Below are 27,573 nucleotides of genomic sequence, written 5' to 3'. Positions count from 1 at the left end.
AGAGGAGATGGGGCAACAGAACACCAGAGGCGTGAGTGGGCAGCAGACAGGACCACTAACAGGGCAGGGAAAGGAAACAGCCATAATCCTGGTGTTGGCAGTCAGAGACTCAGCATCGAGGTGCCCTCGCCCCCCAGCAACGTCTCATTGGTCTGTGAGCCACGTACCCCCAGGGCAGTTCTGCCAACTACCAGCAGTGCACACAGTTGAGTTTTTTTGCAGTGAGTATGTACTTGATGATTGGCAATTTTTTATTTACCAAAAAAAAAATCCTTATTTCTTTTTAAATATCAAATGAGAACACTGATGAAAGTATATAGCACAGAGCTTATCACTGGTTAGCTCAGCTAGTATAACTAGTTTTTAAAAATGTCATATCCCCCCTTAAAAAGATGTTACTTAATTGAGATGGGGAGAGAGAGAGTGAGCATGAGTGCGGGAGGGGCAGAGGGAGAGGGAGAAGCAGACTGAGCAGGAAGCCCCACCTGGGACTCAATCGCAGGACCCTGAGATCACTACCTGAGCCGAAGGTAGACACTTAACCGACTGAGCCACCCAGGCACCACATAGTATCCCCTTTGTGAATGCTCAATACAATTTCGGTAATACACTTTACATTAGCGCAGATTTTGTTAATACCGTTTTGGTCATGATCATGATAATGCCGAAGGACAGTAAAGCAGCAGGGTTAACAAAACAAAGCTTTCAAGTCAGCCAGACCTAAAGTCAAATTCTAGCTTTGGACAGCCATCTACCTTACGTTAAGAAGTTATTTTCTCATCATGGGTAAATTTGCAGAGTTGGGAAGATGAAATGTTTGGGATATGAAGCCATTAACATAGTGACTGACATTCCTCAATATTCACTTCACTCTCCGTGACCCGGAAGGAAAGGTATTTCCTCGCTGGACTGGCCCCGCTGAGTGTGGCTGTTCCACAGCCAGACAATGGTCACCTGAGCTCCCGGCCGGCCTCCAAGAGGGAGGAAGGGAGGAGGCGGGCCTGCTTCCTGCCCCCTGGTGGCTGAAGGGCAGCCTGCAGGCTCAGGACAGCTAAAACCACAGGCCCTCCAGGGCTCCGACTTGACAGAGCGCGCAGCACAATGGGTCTGGGCTGCTGGGGACAGAGGGGGTGCCCCTGGCAGGATCTGAGCAGCATCGAGGTGCCCTCGCCCCCCAGCAACGTCTCATCGGTCTGTGAGCCACGTACCCCCAACCTAAAAATCCGCTTTCTCGTCAAGTAAACAGTCAGCTCCTGTTGTTTGCAAACCAGTATACTTCTGTAAAACTAATAAAACTAAAGAACAGTGCCATAAAATTATTTTAATATCTGTTTCTCCATGACTGAATATACAATGATAATGGAAGTAACGTATTCTTCTGCTGTAAAGATGGGTGAAATATGTCAAAATCCACCCTCTGAATTTTCTTTAAGTAGTCCTCCAGGGCAACCTGGAAAAGGAGAGTAATAGTCATGAGGTCACAGAATGATTAACGTTTTTAAAGAAATTAAAGAAAAGGTCTAAATATTAAGGCTATTTTAGTTTCCCTGAGATGGTCTTCCATGTACTAAGAATCTAAATGAGAATTTTAAAAGGGAGAGAGAAAAGACATCTAAGAAGTTTCTATTAGACCAGTAAAACAGGACCAAAGAGCTAGTACTAGAAATAACAACTCAATTCTGGTCATAACTTATAGAATGTAAATTTATTATAATTTACACCGCCCACCGCCACCACCGCCGCCCCCTTCCTGCCTGCACAAATGCATTGTGCCATGAGGACAAGCTTAAGTTGTTTGTAAAAAAAAAATTACTTTGTGGAAAAGTTTAATGGGTCTCTATGTTCTTGTTAGAAAACAATCTGCAACCTGGGAGAACCACCTCAGGTTCCCTATCCATGTAACCCCATACTTCCCCCATCACACAAAACTTCATTAAGCTTTCGTGAGGGTTGGGGAGCAGGATGGAAAACAGCAGCAACGGGCAATCCTCTTTATTTTATGGTTTTCAGTTATTTTTATTAATCTGTACATTTTAAGTTTATTGCAATAACTTGATTGAAGAGAGAGCCACTTAGTTTTGCCCGGCACAATCCTGAGACCACTCCTGCCTTCTCCGTCCGTGTGCACAGCTCCCCCTAGTGTCCAAGCAGGACAAGCTGGGCGATCCCACAGAAGTCCCGCTAGGGATTCGCCAGAATATACAGATGAGCCAGAAGACAACAAAAGGGATTGTATTTTCTCCCAGACTCTTTTCCGACACACAGACAGACAGGTGTACGTACAAATTTAGCATCTATGTTTTAAACCCTAAACTTATAGATATGTACAACAGGAGACATGTGCACTGTCTGTCTGTACATCTGCTCTGTGTCGTAGTAGCAAAAAATCTGCAATCCAGGTCTTTGACAAAAAAAAAAAAAAAAGCACTATTCACACAATGAAATATACCGCGGTGAAATGTGTGACCTAGACAGAAACAGGTATGACCCATTTTTATAAAGCTCAAAACCAAAAAACTAAACAACATGTTGGTTAGGAATATATAAAACGGGGAAGAACCCTTTCGGAATAAAAGCAACAGAATAATAAATTCAAAATTCAGAGAGCTGTTTGGAGGCAGGCAGAGGCAAGGGGATGAAATGGGGGAAAGAACACAACTGTGGTTTGATGGTGACCGTCTCACTCCTGGACTGGGTGTTGAGCTCATGGGTGTTTGTGGCGTTGTGCTTTATAATGTACACACATACGTAGATAAACCACATTCATTTGTAGATATCAAATATTAAAAATTTTTAAAGAGAATGAAATAAAAAACTTTGAAGATATTTTAGTGTACTTTCATGTTTTCTTTTTTCTTTCTTTTTTTTTTTTTGGAAAAAAGAGCTCAGGTTATTCATAACATTCTGTAACGTTGAGTGACCAATAGTTAATATTTTGTGATCAACCTTCCATCTCTAAGAATTCTACGTTCATTTTAATAGTTTATAATATCTAATTATAAGGAACAGTTAATGAACTTGAGGTACCAGCACATGATAGAATATTATATAGCCATTAAATAGTGTATTTGTGAATATTTTTAACAATGTGGCTAGATGCTTGATAAGTAGGACAATGACATATAAAGAGTGATTTCATCTATACACAAAAATTCATTAAAGAAAAAGCAAAGAGGGCACCTGGGTGGCTCAGTGGGTTAAACCTCTGCCTTTGGCTCAGGTCATGATCTCAGGGTCCTGGGATCGAGTCCTGCACCTCTCTCTCTCTCTCTGCCTGCCTCTCTCTGCCTGCCTCTCTGCCTACTTGTGATTTCTCTCTGTCAAATAAATAAATAAAATATTTGGAAAAAAAAAAAAAAGCAAAGACTAGAATAAGCAGTGGTTATGTTTGGGTCTTCCACCTCTCTCTCTCTGCCTGCCTCTCTGCCTACTTGTGATTTCTCTCTGTCAAATAAATAAATAAAATATTTGGAAAAAAAAAAAAGCAAAGACTAGAATAAGCAGTGGCTATGTTTGGGTCTCGGCATTACAGGGGAGTGTTCTCTCCTTCAGAGAATGTAGTTTTTATAATTAAAAGAAAACCCATTAAAATACAGATGGACACCTGGGTGGCTCAGTTGGTTAATCATCTGCCTTCGGCTCAGGTCATGATCGCAGGGTCCTGGGATTGAGTCCCACATCAGGCTCTTGATCAGTGGGGAACCTGCTTCTCCCTCTGCCTGCTGTTCCCCCTGTTCATGCTCTCTCCCTCTCTGACACTTAAATAAATAAATCTTGGAAAAAAATACAGATGAAATCTGACCTCAAAATCAGAGCTCCACTGGACATTCACAAACTAGGGTTTGACCCAAAGGAAAGTCTGGCTAATGGTGTACACACACACACACACACACACACACACACACCCCTTACAGACCTATGCAGTCTGGTGACTCCCCTCGCATGCCCCAGAATCACAGGCATGGCTGTCACCAAAAGCAGAAAGTAATGAACAACACCCACCAGAAGGGAGGGAAGCAAAACAAAGATCCCATGCTAAAGAACCGCATGGGGAACCTTACAAAATAGAAAAAGAGATCATGCACATCTGTTCCACTAATTAAACAGCCTTCTCTGTGAATCTACTTACCGTCTGAAGAAAAGCAGGAAATGCTTTCACAGGAACACTTTTGTGGAAGGACCTAGCCTACAAAGGAGGACAAAAGGAAACTGGCTTCAAATGTAGATATTTCTGGAAATAAACACTCTGCCTCTGAAAGTGATCACAAAGCAACACTAGAAGTTTAACAACATGGCTACGGCCTCTTTCAAAGGCAAGAAAATAGCTCTCTTGCCAACTAAAATTAATTTCTTAAGCCTAAAGGACTCGGGAAAAAGTACTTTAATAAGAATCCCATTCTTCCTTGAGGACTGGCTTTGGCCTTTTCCAGCTGCCTTATAACATCTTACCACTTTGGCCCCCTAGCTCTCTAGTGAGGGGTGGGGGGAGAAGTACTCGCATCCAGGAGACCCCACACGGCCCTAGCTTAGATCGTGGCATCTCCCGGTTACAGGAATTTAAGAGCCTCCTAAGTGATCTTCTGCCTGCACTCTCAACCTCTCATCAGTTCATACAGTTTGCCAAATGAACTTCCTTAGTTACTGTTTTATTTTTACGTTCTTTATCTTAACTCCCTGATATACCAAGTCTTGTGTCTTCATTTCGGAGTTCCAAGGCCTCCACACTTGGCTCCGTCCTCACCTATCCCACATGGCTCACCAGGACCCCTGACTACGAAGCCGTGACCCACTAACGCCGAGCCCATCATCCTGCGCTCACCAAGCCCACTCCTGTCTACAGGTCTTCGTTTATATTGTCAGACATCACCTCTACTCCCTGACATCTTGACCCCCGCATTCTGGTTTTACCCTCACCTGTCTATTAAAATGGCTCTTTTCAAGATCATTCACAATTTACTTAAAGCACCATACCCATCTTTTCAACCTCTCTACGGCACGCAAAATTTTAATACTCCCCTTTCTTAGAATTTTCTCCTCCCTCGGTTTCCAAGAGATTGACTCTTTTTTTTTTCCAGTTTTCCCAATATCATTTTTTTTAATTTTTTATTTTTTATAAACATATATTTTTATCCCCAGGGGTACAGGTCTGTGAATCGCCAGGTTTACACACTTCACAGCACTCACCAAAGCACATACCCTCCCCAATGTCCGTAACCCTTCCCCCTTCTCCCAACCCTCCTCCCCCCAGCAACCCTCAGTTTGTTTTGTGAGATTAAGTCACTTATGGTTTGTCTCCTTCCCAATCCCATCTTGTTTCATTGATTCTTCTCCTACCCACTTAAGCCCCCATGTTGCTTCACCACTTCCTCATATCAGGGAGATCATATGATAGTTGTCTTTCTCTGCTTGACTTTTTTCGCTAAGCATGATACGCTCTAGTTCCATCCATGTTGTCGCAAATGGCAAGATTTCATTTCTTTTGATGGCTGCATAGTATTCCATTGTGTATATATACCACATCTTCTTTATCCATTCATCTGTTGATGGGCATCTAGGCTCTTTCCATAGTTTGGCTATTGTGGACATTGCTGCTATAAACATTTGGGTGCACGTGCCCCTTTGGATCACTACGTTTGTATCTTTAGGGTAAATACCCAGTAGTGCAATTGCTGGGTCATAGGGCAGTTCTATTTTCAGCATTTTGAGGAACCTCCATGCTGTTTTCCAGAGTGGCTGCACCAGCTTGCATTCCCACCAACAGTGTAGGAGGGTTCCCCTTTCTCCGCATCCTCGCCAGCATCTGTCATTTCCTGACTTGTTGATTTTAGCCATTCTGACTGGTGTGAGGTGATATCTCATTGTGGTTTCGATTTTTATTTCCCTGATGCCGAGTGATATGGAGCACTTTTTCATGTGTCTGTTGGCCATCTGGATGTCTTCTTTGCAGAAATGTCTGTTCATGTCCTCTGCCCATTTCTTGATTGGATTATTTGTTCTTTGTGTGTTGAGTTTGCTAAGTTCTTTATAGATTTTGTACACTAGTCCTTTATCTGATATTCCAAGAGATTGATTCTTAGTGCACCTACTTCTTTGATCACTAGTTCCTTCTCCTTCCAAATAAATGGCCCTTACTCCTTCCACCTGAGAGGCAGAGGTGGGCCTCGGGGTCTGCACCTGGTCCTCATGTCTAGATGTACATTCTCCTGGGACAATACCATCCACACTTAGAGCGTTAACCACAGGCTTTCTATGTGGATGACTTCCAAATCTCTATTTCTAGCTCTGGCCTCCCTTCAAAGTCACAATCCAGCAGTCTTCAATAGCCGCTCTCCCTAAATATTCTTGAATCCCCTTAAATTCAGTGATGACCAACAGCTGGTCCAGAGGCTACTTATCAGCACCAGCTGTCACGGTAGCCTCTGAATGGCACCATCACTACCTAAACTTGAATTCCACAGCCTTCCCTCTCTCCGATCCTGCCACAACCCAGTCTGTCATCGAGTCTAATTGATTCCACCTCTGCTGTGTGTGTATAAATCGGTATACACATCTACCATCTCTAAGTCAGATCCTCTTTCTCTCTGTCCTCAATAAGCCTCCTAACTGATCTCCCACTTCTCAGATTCGTCTCAAACACTGCTGGCCAGGTTCTCTCATGTCCAGCACTATTGTCCCTGCTCTACTTGATGGTGACAATGAGGAAACACGTCACTTATGATATGCCAGGCACAGTTATAAAGTCTTTATACATGCTAACTCTATTTATCCAAATCACATCCCTTTGAGTTCGGTACTGATATGACCTTCTACCCAGAGGAGGCAACTGAGGCACAGGGGTTAAGATCACGTGATTAGTAAACTGCAGGGCTAGGACTGTAAGTTCCCGTTCCAGAGTCTGCCGTCCTGTCTCCCATCCTCCAGTGCCTATCAAAAGCCTCCCAAACTCCATACTCTTTCTTCAGCCGACCTTCCAAACCTGTTTTCCAGGGTCCTAGTTCACATAACCTGCAAACTAGTAGTTTTCAAACGTGGCTGTTTAAAATCATTTGGAAATTTTAATTCCTGGCCCCATCCCAGATTTACTGTATCTCCAGGGTGTGCGGCCTGGGAATCTGTTATTTTTCGGGTGCCTTAAGTGTCCATCAACTGGGACTATTCAGGTTCCAACACAGGGCTTTCCTGCTTTTATGATTCTGTTGTGTTCTCAGATCTTACCTAAAACTCTGCTAATTTTAAGTAATGTCTCACCTAAAGTTCCATGTATTTTATTTAGATCTCTGTCATGGCAGATAATTGTGCTTCAGGAAATTTTTTTTAAAAAGATTAAGATGGACTATCTGCCTTCAGAAAGCTTACAATCTGACCACCTATTTACTATTTCACAAATATTTACTGAGTGCCTATAATGTACCAGGCACTTTAGATGAAGCAATAAGGGCGCCTGGGTGGCTCAGTGGGTTAAGCCGCTGCCTTCAGCTCAGGTCATGATCTCAGGGTCCTGGGACCGAGTCCCGCATTGGGCTCTCTGCTCAGCAGGGAGCCTGCTTCCCTCCCTCTCTCTCTCTCTCTCTCTCTCTCTGCCTGCCTCTCTGTATACTTGTAATCTCTCTCTGTCAAATAAATAAATAAAATCTTTAAAAAAAAAATGAGAAGTATTTAGATGAAGCAATAAGCTTAGAACTAAACAAAGTCACTTACATTCTATGAGGTGGGAAGGCATTAAAGAAACGTTTAGTATGTCAGGCAGTGAAAAGTGCTAAGCAGGTAAAGGGACTGAGGGTGACAGAATGGGAGGATGCTATTTTAGACATGGTGGCCAGGAAAGATCTTTCTGATAAGGTCATATTTAATACTGACTATGGGGTTGGGGGGGTGAAGGAGTTGAAGGGTGGAGAACATCTTCCAGGCAGATAAACAACAAGAACAAAGGCCCTGAGATTTGCAGGTAAATGAGAAGTATTTAGGATCTACTGAAGCTCGAAAAAAAGCAGAGGTAGGAGGTGGTTCACAGGAAGAACCAGGAAGAAATAGCATCATGAGAATCAAGGAAATAGAAATTTCAACCAAGTTTTCAGGAGCCACTAAAATAAAGGAATAGTTTCAGGAGAATCAGGAAGGAATAGCATTGCTGGAATGAAGGACACAGTTTCAAGAAGGCAGGGGGCTGCTGGCTGGCTCAGTCAGTGGAACGTGAGAGTCTCGATCTCGGGGTTGTGAATTCAATCCCCACATTGGGTGCAGAGATAACTTAAAGATAAAATCTTAAAAAAAGAAAAAAAAAAAAAAAGGAGGGGCAAGGGAGTCAACAGAAGACAAATCACCGTGTGAGAAAACATGAAGAACGAACCTTTAGGAAACACCGAAAGTGGTATGCAGGAGAAATCAGGAACCAGTTTAGGAGCCAAGTCAGAGAACCAAGGGGGAAAAGATAGCAGAAAGTTTCAAGGAGAAAAAAATGTGTGTGGTGCCAAAAGCAGAAAGAGTTAACATGAATGAGAATTTTCAGTGCCCATTAAATGTGGCAAGAGGATTATTCAGCAGGGCTTCCTACTGGGGTGGGCAGGAGGGGTGAATGATGGCGCGATGAACAGTGCCACGGTGATGCTGGCCTGGAGGGAACCATGAATGTGAACCACTTACTCACAAAAGTTTCACTGGGAGGGGGAAATGCCATGGAAGGGTCCACAGGCTGCCCAGAAAGGGGGCGAATTATCAGGCCAGCTGCGGATGCTGAGGACATGAGCTCCCGGGAAAGGAGCCACCAGCCCTTGCAAGGCAGAGACACACACCCTGCCCCCTGGAGCGAGAGCTGGCGGGTGCACAGAGCAGACAGGAGCTCAGCGAGGAAGGATGGGTTCAGCCACTGAGAGGGAGAAAGGGGGACCGTAAAAAGCAAGAGCGAGTTCACAACAGGCCCTGAGATAAATCTACTGGGATTTCAGTGAGAAACAGAATAAAGGCTGGGGACAACAACCAGTCCGTAAGAACGGCCATGTCTAGACATGGTCATCTCTTACATGGTTTGGCCGAGAGGCTACTTACATGCTTCAGGTGCAAGTGTGCCTGACTGGCAATGTCATAGATCACATCTCTCACATTTTTATCTTGGTTCTTCCGTAGAAAATCCTCTTGGGAAACACCATGCTGGGTGGGAAAGTACATATCACATTGGGAATCTAAAGGCACACTTTAACTTAGTTCAAGAAAAACAGGTGGTAGAGAGTGTGTTCAGTATAATGCCTATTCTGTTTTGAAAATACATGTATATGCACATGTGTGTGTATACAGACACACATACACACACACACTCCTAGGAAGAATATGCAACAAGATGTTAGTTCACCACTGTTGCAGGTAGAACAAAATTACACAAGCAAGAAAACAAACACATGAATCCATTGTGGACCGAACTGCCTGATTGATAAAATTCTGACTTGCTAACCAGATCCAAAAAGCAATCAGCATTCGTTTCAAAGAGGTTACTTGAATAGATGAAGCAAAGAACCAAGAGGCCATGGCCCTCCCCAAGTTCCCGAGGTAAATCATGAGAGGAAACAAGTAACGGTCTTACCAGCATACAAATATCCATGGGAAGGAACACCCTTCTTCTGCTTCCATGATAGGGCGTTGCTCTTAAGCAAGTCACAATGCCCTGGGCTTTTCCAATGTGACTCGCGGCATGGTCTGCATGAATGTCCTTTACACCTACAAGTTCAGAAATTGAGCGACAGGGCTGCTCTTTACTCCATAAATGCACAACAACACAATAGAAGCAGCTTGGAGAGACCACTTACACATGGAAAAGCAGGTGTTGATCCTGTGTTTTATATCTGAAAAACAGTACTTATTTGAGCAAAATTGGGCATGAAAACAAGCTGACTGTTTACCACTGAACAGGTTTCCAAATCTCAACTTTTAAATAAAAGAGTCTTCGTTGGACTACAGCACACCGAGAACACATTTGGAATTTTAATCAGCTGTCTTGGAAAAACATTACAAGTCTTCCATTTCTTCCTTTCAATGCCATTTCCATATGACCTCGTTTTAAGTATACGCTTGACAAACATTCTGCTCTTTGCTCCCTCCTTTCATTGTGTTGGCAAACATGTCCCTGGGTACACAGGCCGAAGAGGCCTGGGAATCTCAATACGGACTTGTGTTATGCCTTTAGGGTGACAGAAAGATATACGACCTCCTTCAAAAGAGAGGCTATTGTCTTTGGTCAAAATAATTTCCTCATTACAAGAAGACTTCACCAACTTAAAGTCAGATGAGAAGTATCTAAATTCGTTTTTTTTATTTTTAAGAGGAAAGAAAAAGAAAAATCTCATAAAAACTTTGAGAAATGCAGTTTTATATTTTCTACTCTTTTTTTTTTTTTTTAAACGTGGGGAAGTATTATCCACAGGGAAGGAAGAGTCGGGCCCCAGGCCTTTCAAATTGTAGGGGGCGCTTAAAAAAGGAAAATCATCTGCGATTACCAGAGTATTAATTACAGCATTCCCATGAAGGAGCTAAAGTACTTTTATGAGATCCTGAATATTTTGATTAGTCTGTACTCCAAAGAAAGCTACATATTCCCCCTCTTCGGGGAATAAAAGAATAAAGAAAAAACTGTTCATTTATCGGTGGTACAAAGAAAAACTTCGGTGTTACACTGACCAGACTGCCAAATTATGAAAGTCATGTCTGAAGTGTATTTTCTTTGAAAAAGAGAATATAAAAATAGAAAAAAGACTCACCCAATATTTCTAGTGTTAAGTAAAGAAGAGCGCTCTGTGTGTTTTCAGCATAATTTTCCAATTCCTGGATATTACGATATGCTTTGTCATCCAAATTTTTTTCCTATAGTCAAACAAAATGGAAATAAAGTTTGATGAATTGTTACTGTATTTTTTTTTTTAGAAAAAAAAATTTTTTAAGATTTTATTTATTTATTTGACAGAGAGAGAGTATAAGTAGGCAGAGTGGCAGGCAGAAGGAGAGGGAGAAGCATGCTCCCTGCTGAGGGAAGCCCAATGTGGGCTCAATCCCAGGACCTCAGGATCATGACCTGAGCTGAAGGCAGACACTTAACCAACTGAGTCACTCAGGTGCCCCCAAATTGTCAATATTTTATAAAGAAAAGGTACCATTTTTTTGCCTTAAAGAACTAAAAAAAGAACTTTAAAAATTGTTTATTATTTAGTGAACAATAAGATTAAAATAAAATTAAAATATTAAAGTCCTACACATTCAATACTTACAAATCACCCCTCAAAATAATACCTTGGGAATAATGTCAATGCACCAATCACTACAGCCATGTGGTTAGCTTAATTTTTAATTCCTTTGAAAGCCCAAGGAATACTGAGAAACAAACTTAACTGAGTTCTCATTAAGCACTTTAGACATTATCTTCTTAAACCTAAAAACCTCCTCCCAAAAGATATGGGATTAATGCTTTTTCCATGTTGCAGATAAAGAAACCGAGTCACAAATATATTATGCAATATGTCCGAGGTCACATAGCTAGTAAATGGTGGGGTGAGGATTCAAACCCATACATTTTAACTGCCAAGTCAATATTATTAATAAAAAAGATGCCTAGAAAAAGAAAGGAGATCATAACCAGATCCCACCCCAAAGAAACCATGTTCAATAAAGTAACAGGGATGATTATGTTACCTGATCACACTATATTCCAGAAACAGAAAAATGTAAATCTCAGAGCAAGAACATCTGGCTGCTGCTTTTATAATATTTACAAAGACTCTATTGCTAAGGAAATACACCCTTCCCTCCTGTTTTTTGTTGTTGTTTGTTTGTTTGTTTGTTTTAGAAGAAAATGGCACCAGCAATTATCCCAGGGGGAAAAACTTATGTCTAGTCCAATCTTTTACATTTTTTAAAAGTTGAGACTTAATTCACATACCATAAAATATACCCTTTTCAAGTGTATAATTCAGTTTTTAGTACCTTCACAAAGTTGTGCAATTATCACAGAGATCTAATCCCAGAATGTTTTCCCTACCTCAAAAAGAAACCCTGTATCCATTAAGCAGTTACTTCCCATTTCCCCCTTCCCTCATCTGCCAGCAAACCACTCATTTACTTTCTGTCTCCATGGATTTGTTTGTTCTGGACATTTAATAAAAATGCAATGATACATGGGGCACCTGGGTGGCTCAGTTGGTTAAACGTCTCCTTCAACTCGGGTCATGATCTCAGGTTTCTTGGATAGAGCCCTGCACAAGGCTCCCCGCTCTGTGGGAGTCTGCTTCTCCCTCTGCCTGTCCCTCCTGCTTATACACACACACTGTCTCTCTCTCTCTCTCAAATAAATAAATAAAATCCTTTTAAAAAATGCAGGGATGTGATACATAGTTTTTTTTTTTTTTAATCTGGCTTCTTTCAGTTAGTAGATTTAAGGTTCATCTGTGTTGGAGCCATGTATCAGTACCTGATTCTTTATTAAGAATATTCCATTGTATGGATAAAAACATTATGTTTTTATTCATTCATTGACAGACTTTTTCCCACTTTTGGACTATTACGAATAATGCTATGAACATCACATGCAAGTTTTGTACGCACACACATTTCCATTTCTCTTGAGTACAAATACAGGAGTGAACTGCTGGGTCAATGGTAACTGTGTCTGACTTTCTGAAGAACCGCCAAACTGTTCTTCCAAAGCGGTTGCGCCATTTCCCATTCCCATGAGCATTGCATGAAGGTCTCTAATTTCTCTACATCCTCACCAACACTCGTTACTGTTCCTCTCTTTTATTACAGCATCCTAATGAGTGTAAAGGCGTCATTTATTCTGGTTTTGATTTGCATTTCCCTAATGAAAAGATGCTGACATCTTTTAGCTACTTATTAGTCATTTGTAGATCTTCCTTATAGAAATGTTTACTCAGATCCTTTGCCCAAGTTTAAACTGGGTTATTGGTCTTTTTATTGTTGAGTTATAAAAGTTCTTCACATACCCTAGATACTTGTACCTTATCAAATATTATCACTTGCAAATAAATACCTTCTCCAATTCCATGGGCTGCCTTTTCACTTTCTTGAAATTTTTAATTTTGTTAAAGTCAAATGACCTCGGTTTTTTTTCTTTTGTTGCTTATGCTTTTAGTATTGTATCGAAGAAATCACTGCCTAACCTGAAGTCCCAAAGATTTATGCCAATGTTTTTTCCTAAGTGTTTTAGTTTCAACTCTTGCATGTAGGTGTTTGATCTATTTGGAGTTAGTTTCTGTACATGGTGTTAAATAGGCATCCAAATTCATTCTTTTACACGTGGATATCCAGTTGTCCTGGCATTATTTATTGAAATGGTTATTCTTTCCCCATTGGACTGTCTTCACACCCCTGTGAAAGAAATCAATTAACTATAAATATATGGGTTTATTTCTGGGCTCTCAATTCTATGCCATTGATCTATATGTCTATGTCACACCATTACCCCTGAATCTGACTATTAACTTTGGAGCTAACTTCCTTCTTTTTCAAGATTGTTTTAGTGATTCTGGGTCTCTTGCATTTCTATATGGATTTCAGGATGAGCTAGTCAGTTTCTGCCAAAAAGCATCTGGAATTTTTATAGGGACAGCATTGAATTTAAAGATCAATGTGGGAGACTGATTCCAGTCTTTTGTACATCCCTCCCTACAAATGCCAAATGTCATTTTCCATTAAACCAAAAAGTTATCTCTGTCTTGAATTCTCTGTCTTTACCTCATAAAAACAGAAAACACCTTTGGGGCTTGGGTGGCTTAGTTGGTTAGGCCTCTGACTCTGTTTTGGCTCAGGTCATAATCTCATGATCTTAGGGTCATGAGATCAAGCCCCCCTACCCCAAACACACAAACTCCACACTCAGTGGGGAATCTGCTTGAGATTCTCTTCCTTTTTCTCTGCGTTCCCCCCTCAAACGCACTCGTGCATGTGCTCTAAGATAAAAAAATCTTAAAAAAACAAACAAAACAGAAAACACGGGAAAAACAGATCTTTTTAGTGCCAATTAATGCTGTAGGCCAGCTGAGCAATTTTTTTTTAAATGATGAATAATTATCTCCCATTTTGGCTTACAATATAATTACTATAGCCTATGGATATTAATGGGTTGTATCCAAATAAACTAAACATATGTTCATGTCAACAGTATGTGACGAATATCAGGCTGATGAGGACACTGAGCCAGCAATGTGTCAGAAAGATTACGTAAGTTGGCCCAGGACAGACAGCAATTTGCATGCTTCATTGGACCTAGAACTCAGTTCTTAGAATCCAGTATAGTACTCCATTCTGTAGAACCATCAGACTTTCTTTATTTCCTCTACTATCTGGACAGAGATCCAAATACTGGGTGTACATAAAGGTATGTGCATGACTACTTAAGTTTGGATGGTATTAAGGAACTATCTGTCATTTTTTAAGGTATGATCATTTATTGTCGGTACGCTTCCTGAAAGCATTTTTTTAAAAGATTTTATTTATTTATTTGACAGAGAGAGAGATCACAAGTAGGCAGAGAGGCTGGCAGAAGGGGAGGGGGGAAGCAGGCTCCCTGCTGAGCAGAGAGCCCAATGCAGGGCTCTTTCCCAGGACCCTGAGATCATAACCTGAGCCCAAGGCAAAGGCTTAACCCACTGAGCCACCCAGGCGCCCCTGAAAGCATTTTTTAAATCTTTTCAAGATACATATATATTTGCAGATCAACTAATATGCTATCCGGGATTGACTTTACAATAATCCCTAGAGTTTAATGAGAGGAGTTGGTAGAATATAGATGAAACAAGAGTGGACATGTGTTCCTAGCTAAAGCTGGGTTACAGATACATGAAAGTATATTACATTCTTCTCTCTACTTTTGTATAAGTCTGAACATTTCCATTTAAAAAAAAAAAAAAACCTAAAAACCACAAAACAGTAGCACATGGCTGTGCACACATATGCCTCTGCCTGGTGCTTCTGTTTGCCTGTCTGACTCAAGACACGGAGGCAGGGGGCTGAGGTGGGTGATAGGCAGTGAGGGAGAATGGACAAAAGGGAACAGTCCTCTAAAAGTTGCCTTCCTCCAAAATATAACACACATATTATAACATTTCCTCCCTGACGAATTAGCTTACAGATTAAAAAGGAAGAAAACACTTACAACCTGAGCAATTTCAACTTACTCTTTCATCAATGATTTTCATAAGCCATCTTTTGGTCAGATTATGTCTTTTGACAGCCTAAAAAAACAACAGTGTTGTAAATTTTTAGAAAGTACTAGAAATGACTTCAGCAGACCTGAATAAAATAAACATACCAATGAGGAAGTGGAGATGCAACATGGGGTGGTTAAGGGGGTAGGAGAAGAATAAATGAAACAAGATGGGATTGGGAGGGAGACAAACGGTAAGGGACTCTTAATCTCACAAAACAAACAGGGTTGCTGAGGGGAGGGGGGTTGGGAGAGAGGGTGGGGTTATGGACATTGGGGAGGGTATGTGCTATGGTGAGTGCTGTGAAGTGTGTAAACGTGGCGATTCACAGACCTGTACCCCTGGGGATAAAAATAGATTATATGTTTATTAAAATAAATAAATAAACAAATTTATTTTAAAATAAACAAATAAATACATAAACATACCAAGTACAAAACTAGGTAAGGAAACATTTGTAATAACTCATCACCAGATAAACAGCCATATTAAAGAAATATCAGGGGAAAAGAAAATGTCCCTAGAAAACATTTCAAAACATTTCCAAGAACAGATGATACATCCAGAACATTTCCACTAGACTTTTTTTCTTATGCTATTAGTAATTTAACAATTGCACTTTCAAAACAAAAACAAAACATGAATTAAATATGAGCTTCTGTTACATGATGCGTCTTGACTTCTATGCTTCTTTATCTCATGTAAACTTTTTTCCACAGGATGAAAATCCTACTTAGTGAAAATAACCACTTCTCCAAATATGGAAAGTATAACTAAAGGTCTAAAGAAAATAATCCACAGGGCACAGTTTTATCTTAGCAAAGACACTCGGTAGGAAAAAGCACATCTAGTGCTTAGATCATGGTCTCCAGGCCCATCCCTCCCAAAGGAAACGAGGCTTTGGAGAAATGTGTGATTCCAGAGTTGGGGCAAGGGAGATTCAAGGAGATCCCAGAATATTTTACTGTGCTGGAAATAGAAAGTGCCCCCCAAAGTATGGGGTACACATCAAAAGGACACAGGAGCCAGTCTAAAAGGGGTTCTACTGTCCAAATCTGGGCCAGCTTGAACACCAAAATAATTAAATATAGTAATGAATTATAAACTATGGAAAAAATAATTAATGAGTTTGTAGCAATAATTAATAAACAAATGAATAAACAAACATAGGAGGTTGAGGGCTCTTTCTTATGGTAGAATGTGAAGTGCCAATCAGTAATGTTGACAGCATGCTAGAATCTGGAAATTATCATTTTGCAACTGTCACAAGACTGAATCAGCAAGAACCATCCACAAATGCTAAGTTTAGGAAGAAACGGGGGAGGCGCAGGATACATGCATCGTCTTAAAGTCAGTTACTCTGTAAGAGGAATTATAATTATAGATTGGGAAAAACAGGCAACACCTTGACCATGTGATGAAAATTAACAATGCCAATAAAGGACAGACGGACAAAGTGTGCCTCCAGACATGACAACCTGAGAAGAACATGTCACCTTTGCAGTATTATGGCCAAAGACCCATAAACCAAAAACATTACGGAATCCTAATACTGCTTTATTTTTTATGTGTCTAAGTGGAGTGAGGCATGTCTGATCTGTGCAACCACCATCAAGCACCATTCCTGGTACATAAAGTACTCAAGAAATATTTAACCTCTGAAAGTCAGATTCCTGTTTACTCAAGGCTAAACCCATACCAGCTGCAGTTCCTTGACCACAAAATAGAATTCTTCTGTCTAATTCTGGAGGAAATCAGAGAGCAAGGTAAAAAACAGGTATTTAATATGAAGCAGAAAATCTGCTGAATAAAGTATCAACAATTTTGGAAACAGAAGCCAAATAGAATAACAACTTTGGCTATAAATTCAAACTGCAACTAACATTAATACACAGAGAAATGAAAGAGTCCATATGAAACACATATGGAATTATAGCTATGCAACTATTTTGTACCCTTAAAGCACCAATGAATCACTGTGGCAGAAAAGTGCTCTCTGAACAACACACTGTCACTCTTTCCCTATCCGATCTTCCAAAAGAACCTGACCCTCTCCAAAGAACCAACGGAAAGTTTTACTGGACAGTGGTCCCATAAGCATATGCTCCAGCAAGATGGGGAGGGGGAGAGGACATGAATGGGGACCACCGCTCTGTACACTCCCTGCTTCTTTCAAATATTCACATTAACCTCACTACTGATCATATCAGAAAGCTGGCCAACAGCAATCATCCAAAATCAAGCAGCTGTTAAAACTGGACAAATTGGTACGTGTGTAAACATTCTACAATTCAGATACGTCTTCTGGGTTTTTTTTAAGAGAGGCCAAGAACAAGATCAATTTGTGTTGAGGGAAGTTCTGGTCTTCCACGATAATTCCAGGTAAAGGCCAGGACCTTCGATGCAAGTCTTAGCAGGAACCCCCACTGCAGTGACGTTTGCGTGTAAAATCATCGTTTTTCTGGGCTTTCGAGAAACTTTTCTTTAAATGGAGGCACCAAGGTGGAGGTTCTTAAAGTGAGATGAATAGAGGTAAACAACTAATCTAATACTCACAGCTTCCCATCCACTCTTTCTTCTCAGTCCCCGGTTCGGGGGGCCTGGCTTTCCATCCTTACTGAGGCTCTGTGAAGTCAATCGGGGGCCCAGGAACGGGGCCTGCCTCTGCTGGTGCGCAGACCTGAGAAGAGGTGCACCCCTGTCAGGTCTGTTCAGTGGTTCCGTCACAGAACCTATCTTTCCCTACTCATGACACTACAGTGGGAACACAGAGCCATGACAAAAGACACCTAATTCCCTTCCTTCAATCATGGTGTAGCATATTTCCAGACTCTGCAGGGCTGCTCCTGAATGAAGGATCCATGTGAAACTATTCGCTAGATACATCTAACTCTCCAAAGAATTCTCTAGCCCATAGGTTTCCATTCTCTAATACTTCAGATTCATCAGTGAATATGCAACTCTATCAGACTCAAAAAGGCAGTTTTATATTTGGGTGGAGACAATGGTGAGGGCAAGTCTCCCTTCGCCAAAGATCAGTGTGTGTTTTTCAACAGCCCACAGTATGGACTGGAGTACTAGAAAAGGGAGCTGCTGGGCAGACAGAACTATTAACCTGCCACTGCTTCAAAATCTGTGGGGTTTAATTTCTACAGCGAATATGTGGAAAATAAATATATAATTGATAACACAAAGAGACCAGATTCCTCTTTTCTCCTTTAATAAAGAAATTCACTGAAGATCTGTGCAAACTATTAGCAGATATTTTAAATTCCTCTGTCAAAACTAACAGAACTCTGAACATTACATGAGCCTAAGATTATTTTCAGGATAGATTCCCTATCACCACTAGCCAAATTGTATGCATCAAAAGGTATGCTTAAAAAAAATTTTTTTTTTTTTTTGCTCAAATAACACTTAAAAATTAAAAGTAGCATTTTGTTTTTGTTTTTTACCTTCCATAGCTCGAGGGCCACAGGCTGCTGGGGTGGATTGTCACGGTATATGTCGTCCACTGTTTTTTTCCAAAACTCCATTCTCATCAATCCAATTGTTTTCTCAGAGACAGAGTCCTTAACCTGTAAACAGAGTTCAAATACCTTAGTAAAGGCACTCTTCACAGACTCAAAATCAGTATCTGTGACTGCATAATCACAGAATTCAGCCAAAAACCAAGTTTAATTCTATACATTTAATTTTTCTTTGAAACTATATATAAATTAAATTGTTGTCATTAGGGGCACCTGGGTGGCTCAGTGGGTTAAAGCCTCTGCCTTCAGCTCAGGTCATGATCCCAGGGTCCTGGGATGGAGCCCCACATCAGGCTCTCTGCTCAACAGGGAACCTGCTTCCTCCTCTCTCTCTGCTGTCTTTCTGCCTACTTGTGATCTCTGTCTGTCAAATAAATAAAATCTTAAAAAAAAAAAAAAAGAAAGAAAGAAATTGCAAGAAAAAAACATATTCGGGGGGAAACATTAAAAGAAATTTGATAGAGGAACCAGTTGCTGTATGTGGAGTTTATCTGAATCCTGATTTGAAGAGAAAGAAACAACTGGGAAAAATCTGAATACTGGATGTTTAATGATATTAAGGAATTCTTAAATTTTTAATGTATGACAACGGTGTTATAGTTACTTTTTAATGAGTTATCATCTGGAGATACGTACTGTAATATTTACAAAAAAAATTTATCTGAGACTTATTTCAAAAAAACAGAGGTGAGGAGGGGATAGGTGCAGATAGAGATGAAAAATCAAGATTAGCCATAAATTAGTACCTGGTGGAGCTGGGTGATGGGTTTATGGGAGTATATTATACTACTCTCTCTAATTCTACATATGTTCAAAGCTTTCCATAATAGAAAAGTGTTTTAAAATAAGTGGAAGAGAAGAAAAACAATCTTCATTGGATTAGTGATGGTAAAATTATTTCCAAGTCTGGCAATAAACCTAGGAAACAGAACCAGGGGCTTTCTAGATTAAAGCAGGGAAGGAAGTAACATGTATCAAATGTCCAGGAGTGCCAGCCCTTTGCTAGATGTTGTCCCAGAGATTATGTGATCACAGTCCTCACCACAAACCCGCACAAACATACCCATTTACAAACAGAGAAATTGTGGCTTAAAAAAGTGTAGTTTATCTCATGCTCTGCATGCTCAGAGCTCTTATAATGGAACGAGAAGGGTATGCAAAAGACTATGGGAGAGGGAAGCAGCCGACTACAAAGGGGCACATGAGGGAATTTTGGGGGGTTGACTGTTCTTTTTTCATGACTATGGTGGTGAATGCATGACTCAATGCATGTCTGAAAACCTAGAGAACTGTATACCACAAAAATTTAATTTTATTATATGTACATTTAGATAAACTCATTCATTCACTCACTAAGTAATCTCTCTCTCTCTCTCTCTTTTTTCTTGAGAGCGCATGCATGCAAGTGGGGAAGTAAGTAGCTCCACGCTCAGCGAGGCACCCTACCCAGGGGCTCAATCCTACAACCCTGATATCATGATAAACATTAAGTCTGTTAGCTAGTTTATGTCTGGAATTGAATTGGTAAACCTAAATAGTGGGACAAAGAAATCACCAGCAGAGACCTTATGCACATCTAACATATAACTGTATTTCTTTATGGTTCAGCATTAAACACATTATATCACCATTTTTGCAAATAATTTTTTAAGGTATTTTAATACCAGCCTGAGCCAGTTCCACATTGAAGGCCCTCAGTGCAAAAGCAGAGCTTCTGGATTCTGCAGGGAGCAGCAGGGAGCATAAATAGCCTTCATAATCTCGTTTCCTACAACAAACAGGCGAAAAAAAACAAGTCACTTTTCACTTCCTAAACTGTACACACAAAAAATGCTGACTAGAAGTAACTGGAAAAAAAAAAAAAAAAGAGTTTCAATTCAAACTAGGCCTGAAATTTCTTATATTTTATACTTGTTTCTTTAAAATTACAAAAAAAGTAATTGCCCCAATCCCAGAACAGTTAAAAAGAAATAATCTCCATTAATTTATTAGGATTTACATAGTATTTATAATTTTTATTGTTTCAGAATCACTTTTAGTAAGAATTCAAATGACCTACTGAGGTAGAAATCAAGAAAGTAATACCAGCAAATATTGGTATGAACTCACAGTTTTTAATACACAGATAGGACATAAAAACATAAAGTAATATGGAGCATGTGGGTTTGTGTGCCTGGGTATACACTTAGGTTTCCCAGCAGCATCTGCTGACGGAACCTAGGAGCAATGATACTCCCCATGCACCCAGTATCAGAGAACACACCTAACACCTAGATCTTTGGTTTCTAAATATCATTCTTCACTAGAAGAAACTAGGGCTCATTGGAGGAGGGACTAAGTCCAGGTGGGACTAAGTCCAAGATAAGCCAGAAACATCTTCTTGGACAGAAAGTAATGAAATATTCAGAGTGGAGGGACTTTTCAAAATGACAAAGACACTGACATTCTCACTGACAAAGCCTGGGACAATCTGAGTATCAAAAACAAAAAATAAAAACAAAAACAATGAGAGTAACAGAATGTAACAGAATGCCATAAGCCCATACCAATATAAAAGAATGGATGACTAGGAAGAGAAGGAAAAACTTGACAATAGTACAATGCCAAATTGTACTATTTGATGGGACGCCTGGGTGGCTCAGTTGGTTGAGCAGCTGCCTTCGGTTCGGGTCATGATCCCAGCGTCCTGGGATCGAGTCCCACATCGGGCTCCTTGCTCAGCAGGGAGCCTGCTTCTCCCTCTGCCTCTGCCTGCCATTCTGTCTGCCTGTGCTCGCTCTCTCCCCCTCTCTCTCTCTGATAAATAAATAAATAAATAAAAATCTTAAAAAAAACAATTGTACTATTTGATAATTCTGATAAATCTAGAAGACATGCTGAAAAATTTTTAAATAAGCATTTGATAACTATCAATCAGTCAAAAATCATCAATAAATGTCTTAAAATGTTAAAATGGGTGAAAGTTTGACAGAAACAGAATGTTGATATATCCTGTGAAGTATCTCTTCACAAAATACACAAAAATACAAAAAATACTAATTAACATTCTTATGAACTAAATTTATAGGGGAGAAACCCAAAAGATATCTTTTCAACCAAGTAATAAAAGGTTTGCACCACAGAAATAAGATACTCAACATTATGTACTTCCTGAAACGTGACTGAGAAAAACACAGCGTCGCTTCTGTGATATTCCTGCCAAAAATGTATAAATCACAAGGAAACATTAAATAAACCCAACTGAGAAAAATTCTACATAGTAACTGGCCTGTTCTCTTGAAAAAACTGTCAAGGTCAGGAAAGATAAGGAAAGACTGAGAAATTGTTCAAGGCTGGAGAAGACTGAAGAGATTTGACAACTAATATAGCATATGATCCTGCATGTATGAAAGTCATAACTAAAAACCAGTAAAATTTGAATGGAGTCTGTAGATCCAGTGGTAATACTGGATTGATTTTAATGTCCTGATTTTGATGGTTGTACTGTAGTTACGTGAAAGAGGACCCTTGTGCATATTAAAAAATAGCCACCAAGGGGCACCTGGGTGGCTCAGTCAGTTGAGTGACCAACTCTTGCTTTTGGCTCAGGTCATGATCTTGGGATTATGGGATCAAGCCTGATGTCAGGCTCTGCACCTGGTAGAAGACTGCTTGAGAATCTCTCTCTCCCTCTCCCGCTGCCTCTCTCCCACTCACACACACACTCTCTCTCTAGCTTGCTCACTCTAAAATAAATAAATAAATAAATCTTAAAAAAAAATACACACCAACATATTAAGGGGAGGTAATGGGGCATCATGTCTACATCTTTTTCTCAAAGGGATCAGAATGTTAACAATGAGGGAATTTGGATGAAGAGTATATTGGAACTCTGTGTACTATCTCTGTAATTTCTATATCAATTTGAAATTACTTCAAGATATAAAGTTTAAAATAATATCCTTATTGGGATGCCTGGGTGGCTCAGTTGGCTGGGCGGCTGCCTTCGGCTCAGGTCATGATCCCAGCGTCCTGGGATCGAGTCCCACATTGGGCTCCTTGCTCGGTGGGGAGCCTGCTTCTCCCTCTGCCTCTGCCTGCCACTCTGTCTGCCTGTGCTCGCTCTCTCTCTGACAAATAGATAAATAAAATCTTTAAAAAATTAATAGTATCCTGGGGCGCCTGGGTGGCTCAGTGGGTTAAGCCGCTGCCTTCAGCTCAGGTCATGATCTCAGAGTCTTGGGATCGAGTCTCTGCTCAGCAGGGAGCCTGCTTCCCTCTCTCTCTCTCTCTGCCAGCCTCTCTACCTACCTGTGATCTCTCTCTGTCAAATAAAATAAAAATAAAATAAATCTTTTAAAAAAAAATTTAATAGTATCCTTATTCTATACATCATAGGATGACTGCCTATCAACAAGGCTACCTCACTATAATATATTGGAACTTTATTAAAACATTATTTCCTATAAAACAGTAATCTAAATAAAGAGGGTCCAACCTCCTTCTATGGAGTTTAGGTACTGAAATTCACGCTACTCCCACATTTCAATGGTTCACTTTTTTGTCAATTTAATTTTCTTTTTTGAGACAGAGAAGAAGAATGTGAGAAGGAAGGAGGGGCAGAGGGAGAGAGAGAGAGAGAGAATCCCAGACTGGCACCATGCTCAGTGCAGAGCCCAACATGGGACTTGATTTCACCACCCTGAGGTCACCACCTGAGCTGAAATCAGGACTTGGACACTCAATTGACTGAATCACCCAGGGGCTCCTCAACTGGTTCACATTTTGTTGTCTGCCTAACAGAGAAGTTAAACCTCTTCTAGCCACAACCCTCACAATTTCCTCCAACTTCCACATAGACAAAAGGAAGCAATAATGACAAGTAACTGTGCTATCACAAAATAGCTCTACTAAAAAAATTTCACCATAAGTGGCTACAGCTGCAAAATGGACAGTGTGGGCAAAACAGCTCTATAATTTATATTCTTACATACATACAGATATATTTTTAAAAATTAATTTTAATATAAAAAGTCTCTGAACTTCAAAATTGTTTAAAACAGTAGGATGTTAATATGAAACAGTGAGAAAATAGTGACTTGGAATCAAGACCACAATCTTTTATTTCCATTCAAGTAATTGACAGAAATGATAACTGCCATATCTATTTCTTAATTTGCAAAATGAGGCTTGATAACCAACCTGTTTCATATCTCCTAAAAATAATATGTGAAGTTCTTCAGGCTTCTTATAGCAAAATGAAAAATGAAGACATACTAGTATGGTAACAACCTTTGGGAAATAAGATATTCTACGCAGAGAAGTATTTCCCTGTAAGGTTTCTTTTTTTTCTTTCTTTCTCTTTCTTTTTTTTGGGGGGGTGGTGGTGGAAATTTTTCTAAACAATATTACCAACTTCTTTATACTGAGCAAGGTACACTGAATATTTAATCATTTCTTCATCACTCAGGATCACTGTTATAAATTCTGATTATTGGCAGACAAGGGTATCTTAAGTAGCCAAATAAGGTCCAGTTATTGGAGAACTATTCCAGATAGTGAGAAATTCCATACTATGATGGTTTTATACAGCAACGGGGCCAAGAACCTTTCATTTTCATTCATTCATTGTAACATTTATCCAGTCCCCACTATGAGACAGCACTGTGTTAGACACTGAAGATAGGTACAGACTTTCAGGTCTGATAGAGAGACACAGACATATGAAAGATAAGCATATCTGGTGTTACGACTGCTGTGCTAGTTCTAGTTCCATAGACCTGTGCCATCAAGTCACAAAAAGGTGGTTCCCCAGTGAGGCTGCGGGAGAATGAACAGTACACTTTCAGACATCACCACTAACACCTCCTTACCTCCTTGTAGCACTAATCCCAAGGCCTGAGGCAGCCTTGGGGTTCCTCAAAATGATACCCCCAAGAAACCTATGTAAATTAGGTTTGAGATATTCCCAAGAACCTAGCCTCCTAGCAGAGCTCTGGCTGGCTAACCTGAACTTCTGGCCTGGTATCTTTTTCAGTATTTGGAGGCCTTACATAACATACATGCCCCTAACAACCCTACCCAGATCATTTCAGAAGTCAAATCCTGCAAACATTAATGGTCAGTCAGAAGCTAGAAATTGTAATCTTTCTTTCAAGTTTTTGTTTTTATTTTAAAACTACTATTGTGCATATGTTATGTGACAGCATTTTTTGTACATCATTGCATTTAACCCTCATAACCAGGCTATAAAGTAGTAGAAATTTACAAATGAGGAAATAGCTGAAACTTAATGTGAGTAACTTTCTCAAATGATGGACCTAGGATTAATAAACTCAGACGAGGTCTGCCTGTAAAATCCAAGCTTTTTAGTAAATCACTAGAGTCAAAGGTGTCCATCCCACTCAAATACCTATATGGAGAGATTAAGTATCTGCCCATTTGTAAATATATATTTGAGAAAACTATCATGTGATAACCATAGACTATTACTGGAAGAAAAGTATGATCACTATATATACATATATATAAGCACACACTACTGTATATACACAGTGTGTGTGTATATATACACACACACACTATATATGTAGAAATAGATATACCACATACATGTAGTCATATTACAACATACATGTAGTATGTGTATGTAGTATATGTAATATATGACTACATGTATGTAGTATATCTATTTCTACATATATAGTGTGTGTATATAAATACACTAGTATATGTGTAATAATATTTATGTGATATATTATTACATATATGTAGTGATATATATTATATGTAATATAGTGATTGTACTATTACTTATATGTAATAATACATAAGAAATTAGGAAGAGTGAAGGTGCCTGGGTGGCTCAGTCGTTTAAGTGTCTGCCTTCGGCTCAGGTCATGATTCTGGAGTCCTGGGACCAAGCCCCACATCAGGCTCCCTGCTCAGCAGGGAGTCTGCTTCTCCCTCTCCCTCTGCTCCTCACCCCCTCATGCTCTTTTCTCTCGTTCACTCTCTCTCTCTCTCTCAAAGAAAATAAAATCTTAAAAAGAAAAAAGAAGTTAGGAAGAGTGAGTATTCACCTCCAGATAGGGAAGTTAGGATACTACAAGTGTCAAAAACTGCACTGGACGGGGCGCCTGGGTGGCTCAGTGGATTAAAGCCTCTGCCTTTGGCTCAGGTCATGATCCCAGGGTCCTGGGATCGAGCCCCGCATCCTTTCCTCTCTCTCTGCCAGCCTCTCTGCCTACTTGTGATCTCTGTCAAATGAATAAATAAAATCTTTTAAAAAAAATTGCACTGGACAAGTGGATATGGGTGGTAAACATTTTGGCAACTTGTGTCTTTTTATCATGAAAAAATGATTAAATATATAAAAATGAATACAACTTTTTGGCAGTTTTAGCTTTTACAAGTTCTTATTGCTCTGATTTCCACAACTGTTATGTTGTTTCAGTTATAAGTAATAAATAGAGTGGGACTGGAACGTTATTTTTAAAAGTGATTAAAAACAAAATTTTGAAATGCATGGGAATTCTGTTGTGTTATGCAACCTTTTGCTAAAATGAAATTCAAAAACATTGGATTTATTAGCCTAGTCAAATCCAAGGTAGCTTAATTATTCTAGCACTTCTCAGAAGTTAAGACCAGGTACATTGAACATTTCACCACTGTTTTTTTTTTTTTTTTTAATTGCTTTGTGTGTTTTTTTTTTAAGATTTTTTAGAAGATTTTTATTTATTTATTTGACAGAGCACAAGTAGGCAGAGAGGCAGGCAGAGAGAGGAAGAAGCAGGCTCCCCACTGAGCAGAGAGCCCGATGCAGGGCTCAATCCGAGGACCCTGGGATCATGACCTGAGCCAAAGGCAGAGGCTTTAACCCACTGAGCCACCCAGGTGCCCCATTTCACCACTGTTTTAAATGAAAGGCAGCAGAAGGGCAGCAGGTCCTAAGCCACTGGTCTTTGCAATCAGGCCCAATTCCAAGGCAGGAGCCTGCCCAGATCCCCTGGGTCACCTGGTGACCTGATTCCATGTGCCAAGCCATTCCGGTGTTATCAGGGTGAACAAAATTGTCACCAGGCCCTGACTTGATGAGACTATTCTACTGAATCTCAGGCAAATTCCCTAATCTCTCGAAACCTTCATATCCTCACCCATTACATATGATAATAATGGCCTATATTGTACTCACTGGGCCCTTGCTTTGTGCCCTGTTCTAAATGCTTTAATCCTCAAAACCCTCAATGATAAGGTCTACATTTTTGCCTCAATAATTTGTAACGAAGAAAAAAAAAATTTGTAACGAAGATAAGTAAATCTCTTGAACTCTGCATAGTGCCTGACACGTAAGAGCTCACTTAGCTAAAAGTCGTCTGTCAGATTTTTAAGAAGGTATGCATGCAATACGTTTAGGTAAAAATTAAGTTTCAGTCAAGGTGACAGACGAAGGAGTTTTGCCACAATTCTGTGACCGCCGTGAAAGTTCCCGTGGCCTCACTCCCCGCCAACCCGAGCGCAGGAAGGCAATGGGGTCCGCTCGCCCGGGCCAGCCCCGAGTCCCGCCGCGCCCGCCCGGGCCCCCTCGGGCAGACCCCCGACCGCCAGCCGGGGCAAGCCGGGCTCGCTCACCGCAGCAGCTCCATGCAATAGCGGTCGGAACCCAAGGCGCCCGCTCCGCTGGCCGCGGCCACGCTCCGCGAGGACCCCACGAGCCCCGGGAGCCGCCGAGCTCGCGCCCACAGGCTGCGGGGCGGTCGGCGGCGACACAGGCAGGGAACGCCGAGCCGCAGCGGGCCGCAGGCTGAGCGCAGCACGGAGGCCGCCATGACACCGACGCCGCGTGCCCTTCGACCCCGCCACGCCCC

The 27,573-nt window shown here is 40.5% G+C and overlaps 1 protein-coding gene across 5 annotated transcripts; it reads right to left on the bottom strand.

Annotated features, from left to right (window-relative positions):
- Nucleotides 1-1,306: 1,306 nt before the first annotated feature.
- On the bottom strand, nt 1,307-27,573 carry NDUFAF6 (NADH:ubiquinone oxidoreductase complex assembly factor 6). 5 transcript variants are annotated; one of them, XM_013064528.2, is made up of 9 exons: nt 27,338-27,572; nt 20,396-20,495; nt 18,653-18,775; nt 15,168-15,224; nt 10,743-10,845; nt 9,572-9,705; nt 9,043-9,144; nt 4,130-4,186; nt 1,307-1,450 (listed from the first exon to the last, which is right to left on the bottom strand). In XM_013064528.2, exons 1-9 carry the CDS (start codon nt 27,532-27,534, stop codon nt 1,322-1,324), a joined length of 1,002 nt encoding a protein of 333 aa, XP_012919982.2. In that variant the 5' UTR covers nt 27,535-27,572; the 3' UTR covers nt 1,307-1,321. The 5 variants fall into 5 exon arrangements, with proteins under 5 accessions (XP_012919982.2, XP_044933889.1, XP_044933887.1 ...); XM_045077954.1 differs by having other exon boundaries at nt 20,392-20,495; nt 27,338-27,473; XM_045077952.1 differs by lacking the exon at nt 15,168-15,224 and having other exon boundaries at nt 27,338-27,573.

Source organism: Mustela putorius, unplaced genomic scaffold (genome assembly GCF_011764305.1).
Source record: "Mustela putorius furo isolate JIRA1106 unplaced genomic scaffold, ASM1176430v1.1 tig00000228_pilon_pilon_pilon, whole genome shotgun sequence".
NCBI classification, from domain to species: Eukaryota; Metazoa; Chordata; class Mammalia; order Carnivora; family Mustelidae; genus Mustela; species Mustela putorius.
Note: the sequence above shows the minus strand (reverse complement) of the source record. Positions and strands in the feature narration are given on the sequence as shown.

What these genes read in the sequence shown, in the direction of transcription:
- NDUFAF6 (XM_013064528.2), bottom strand. Translation starts at nt 27,534, where the DNA reads ATGGCGGCCTCCGTGCTGCGCTCAGCCTGCGGCCCGCTGCGGCTCGGC. An exon ending in TGAAAATCATTGATGAAAGA is followed by an intron (nt 10,846 to 15,167) that starts GTAAGTTGAAAT and finishes GTTTGACTATAG; the next exon opens with GAAAAAAATTTGGATGACAA. An exon ending in TTCCTGCTTTTCTTCAGACG is followed by an intron (nt 1,451 to 4,129) that starts GTAAGTAGATTC and finishes CTCCTTTTCCAG; the next exon opens with GTTGCCCTGGAGGACTACTT.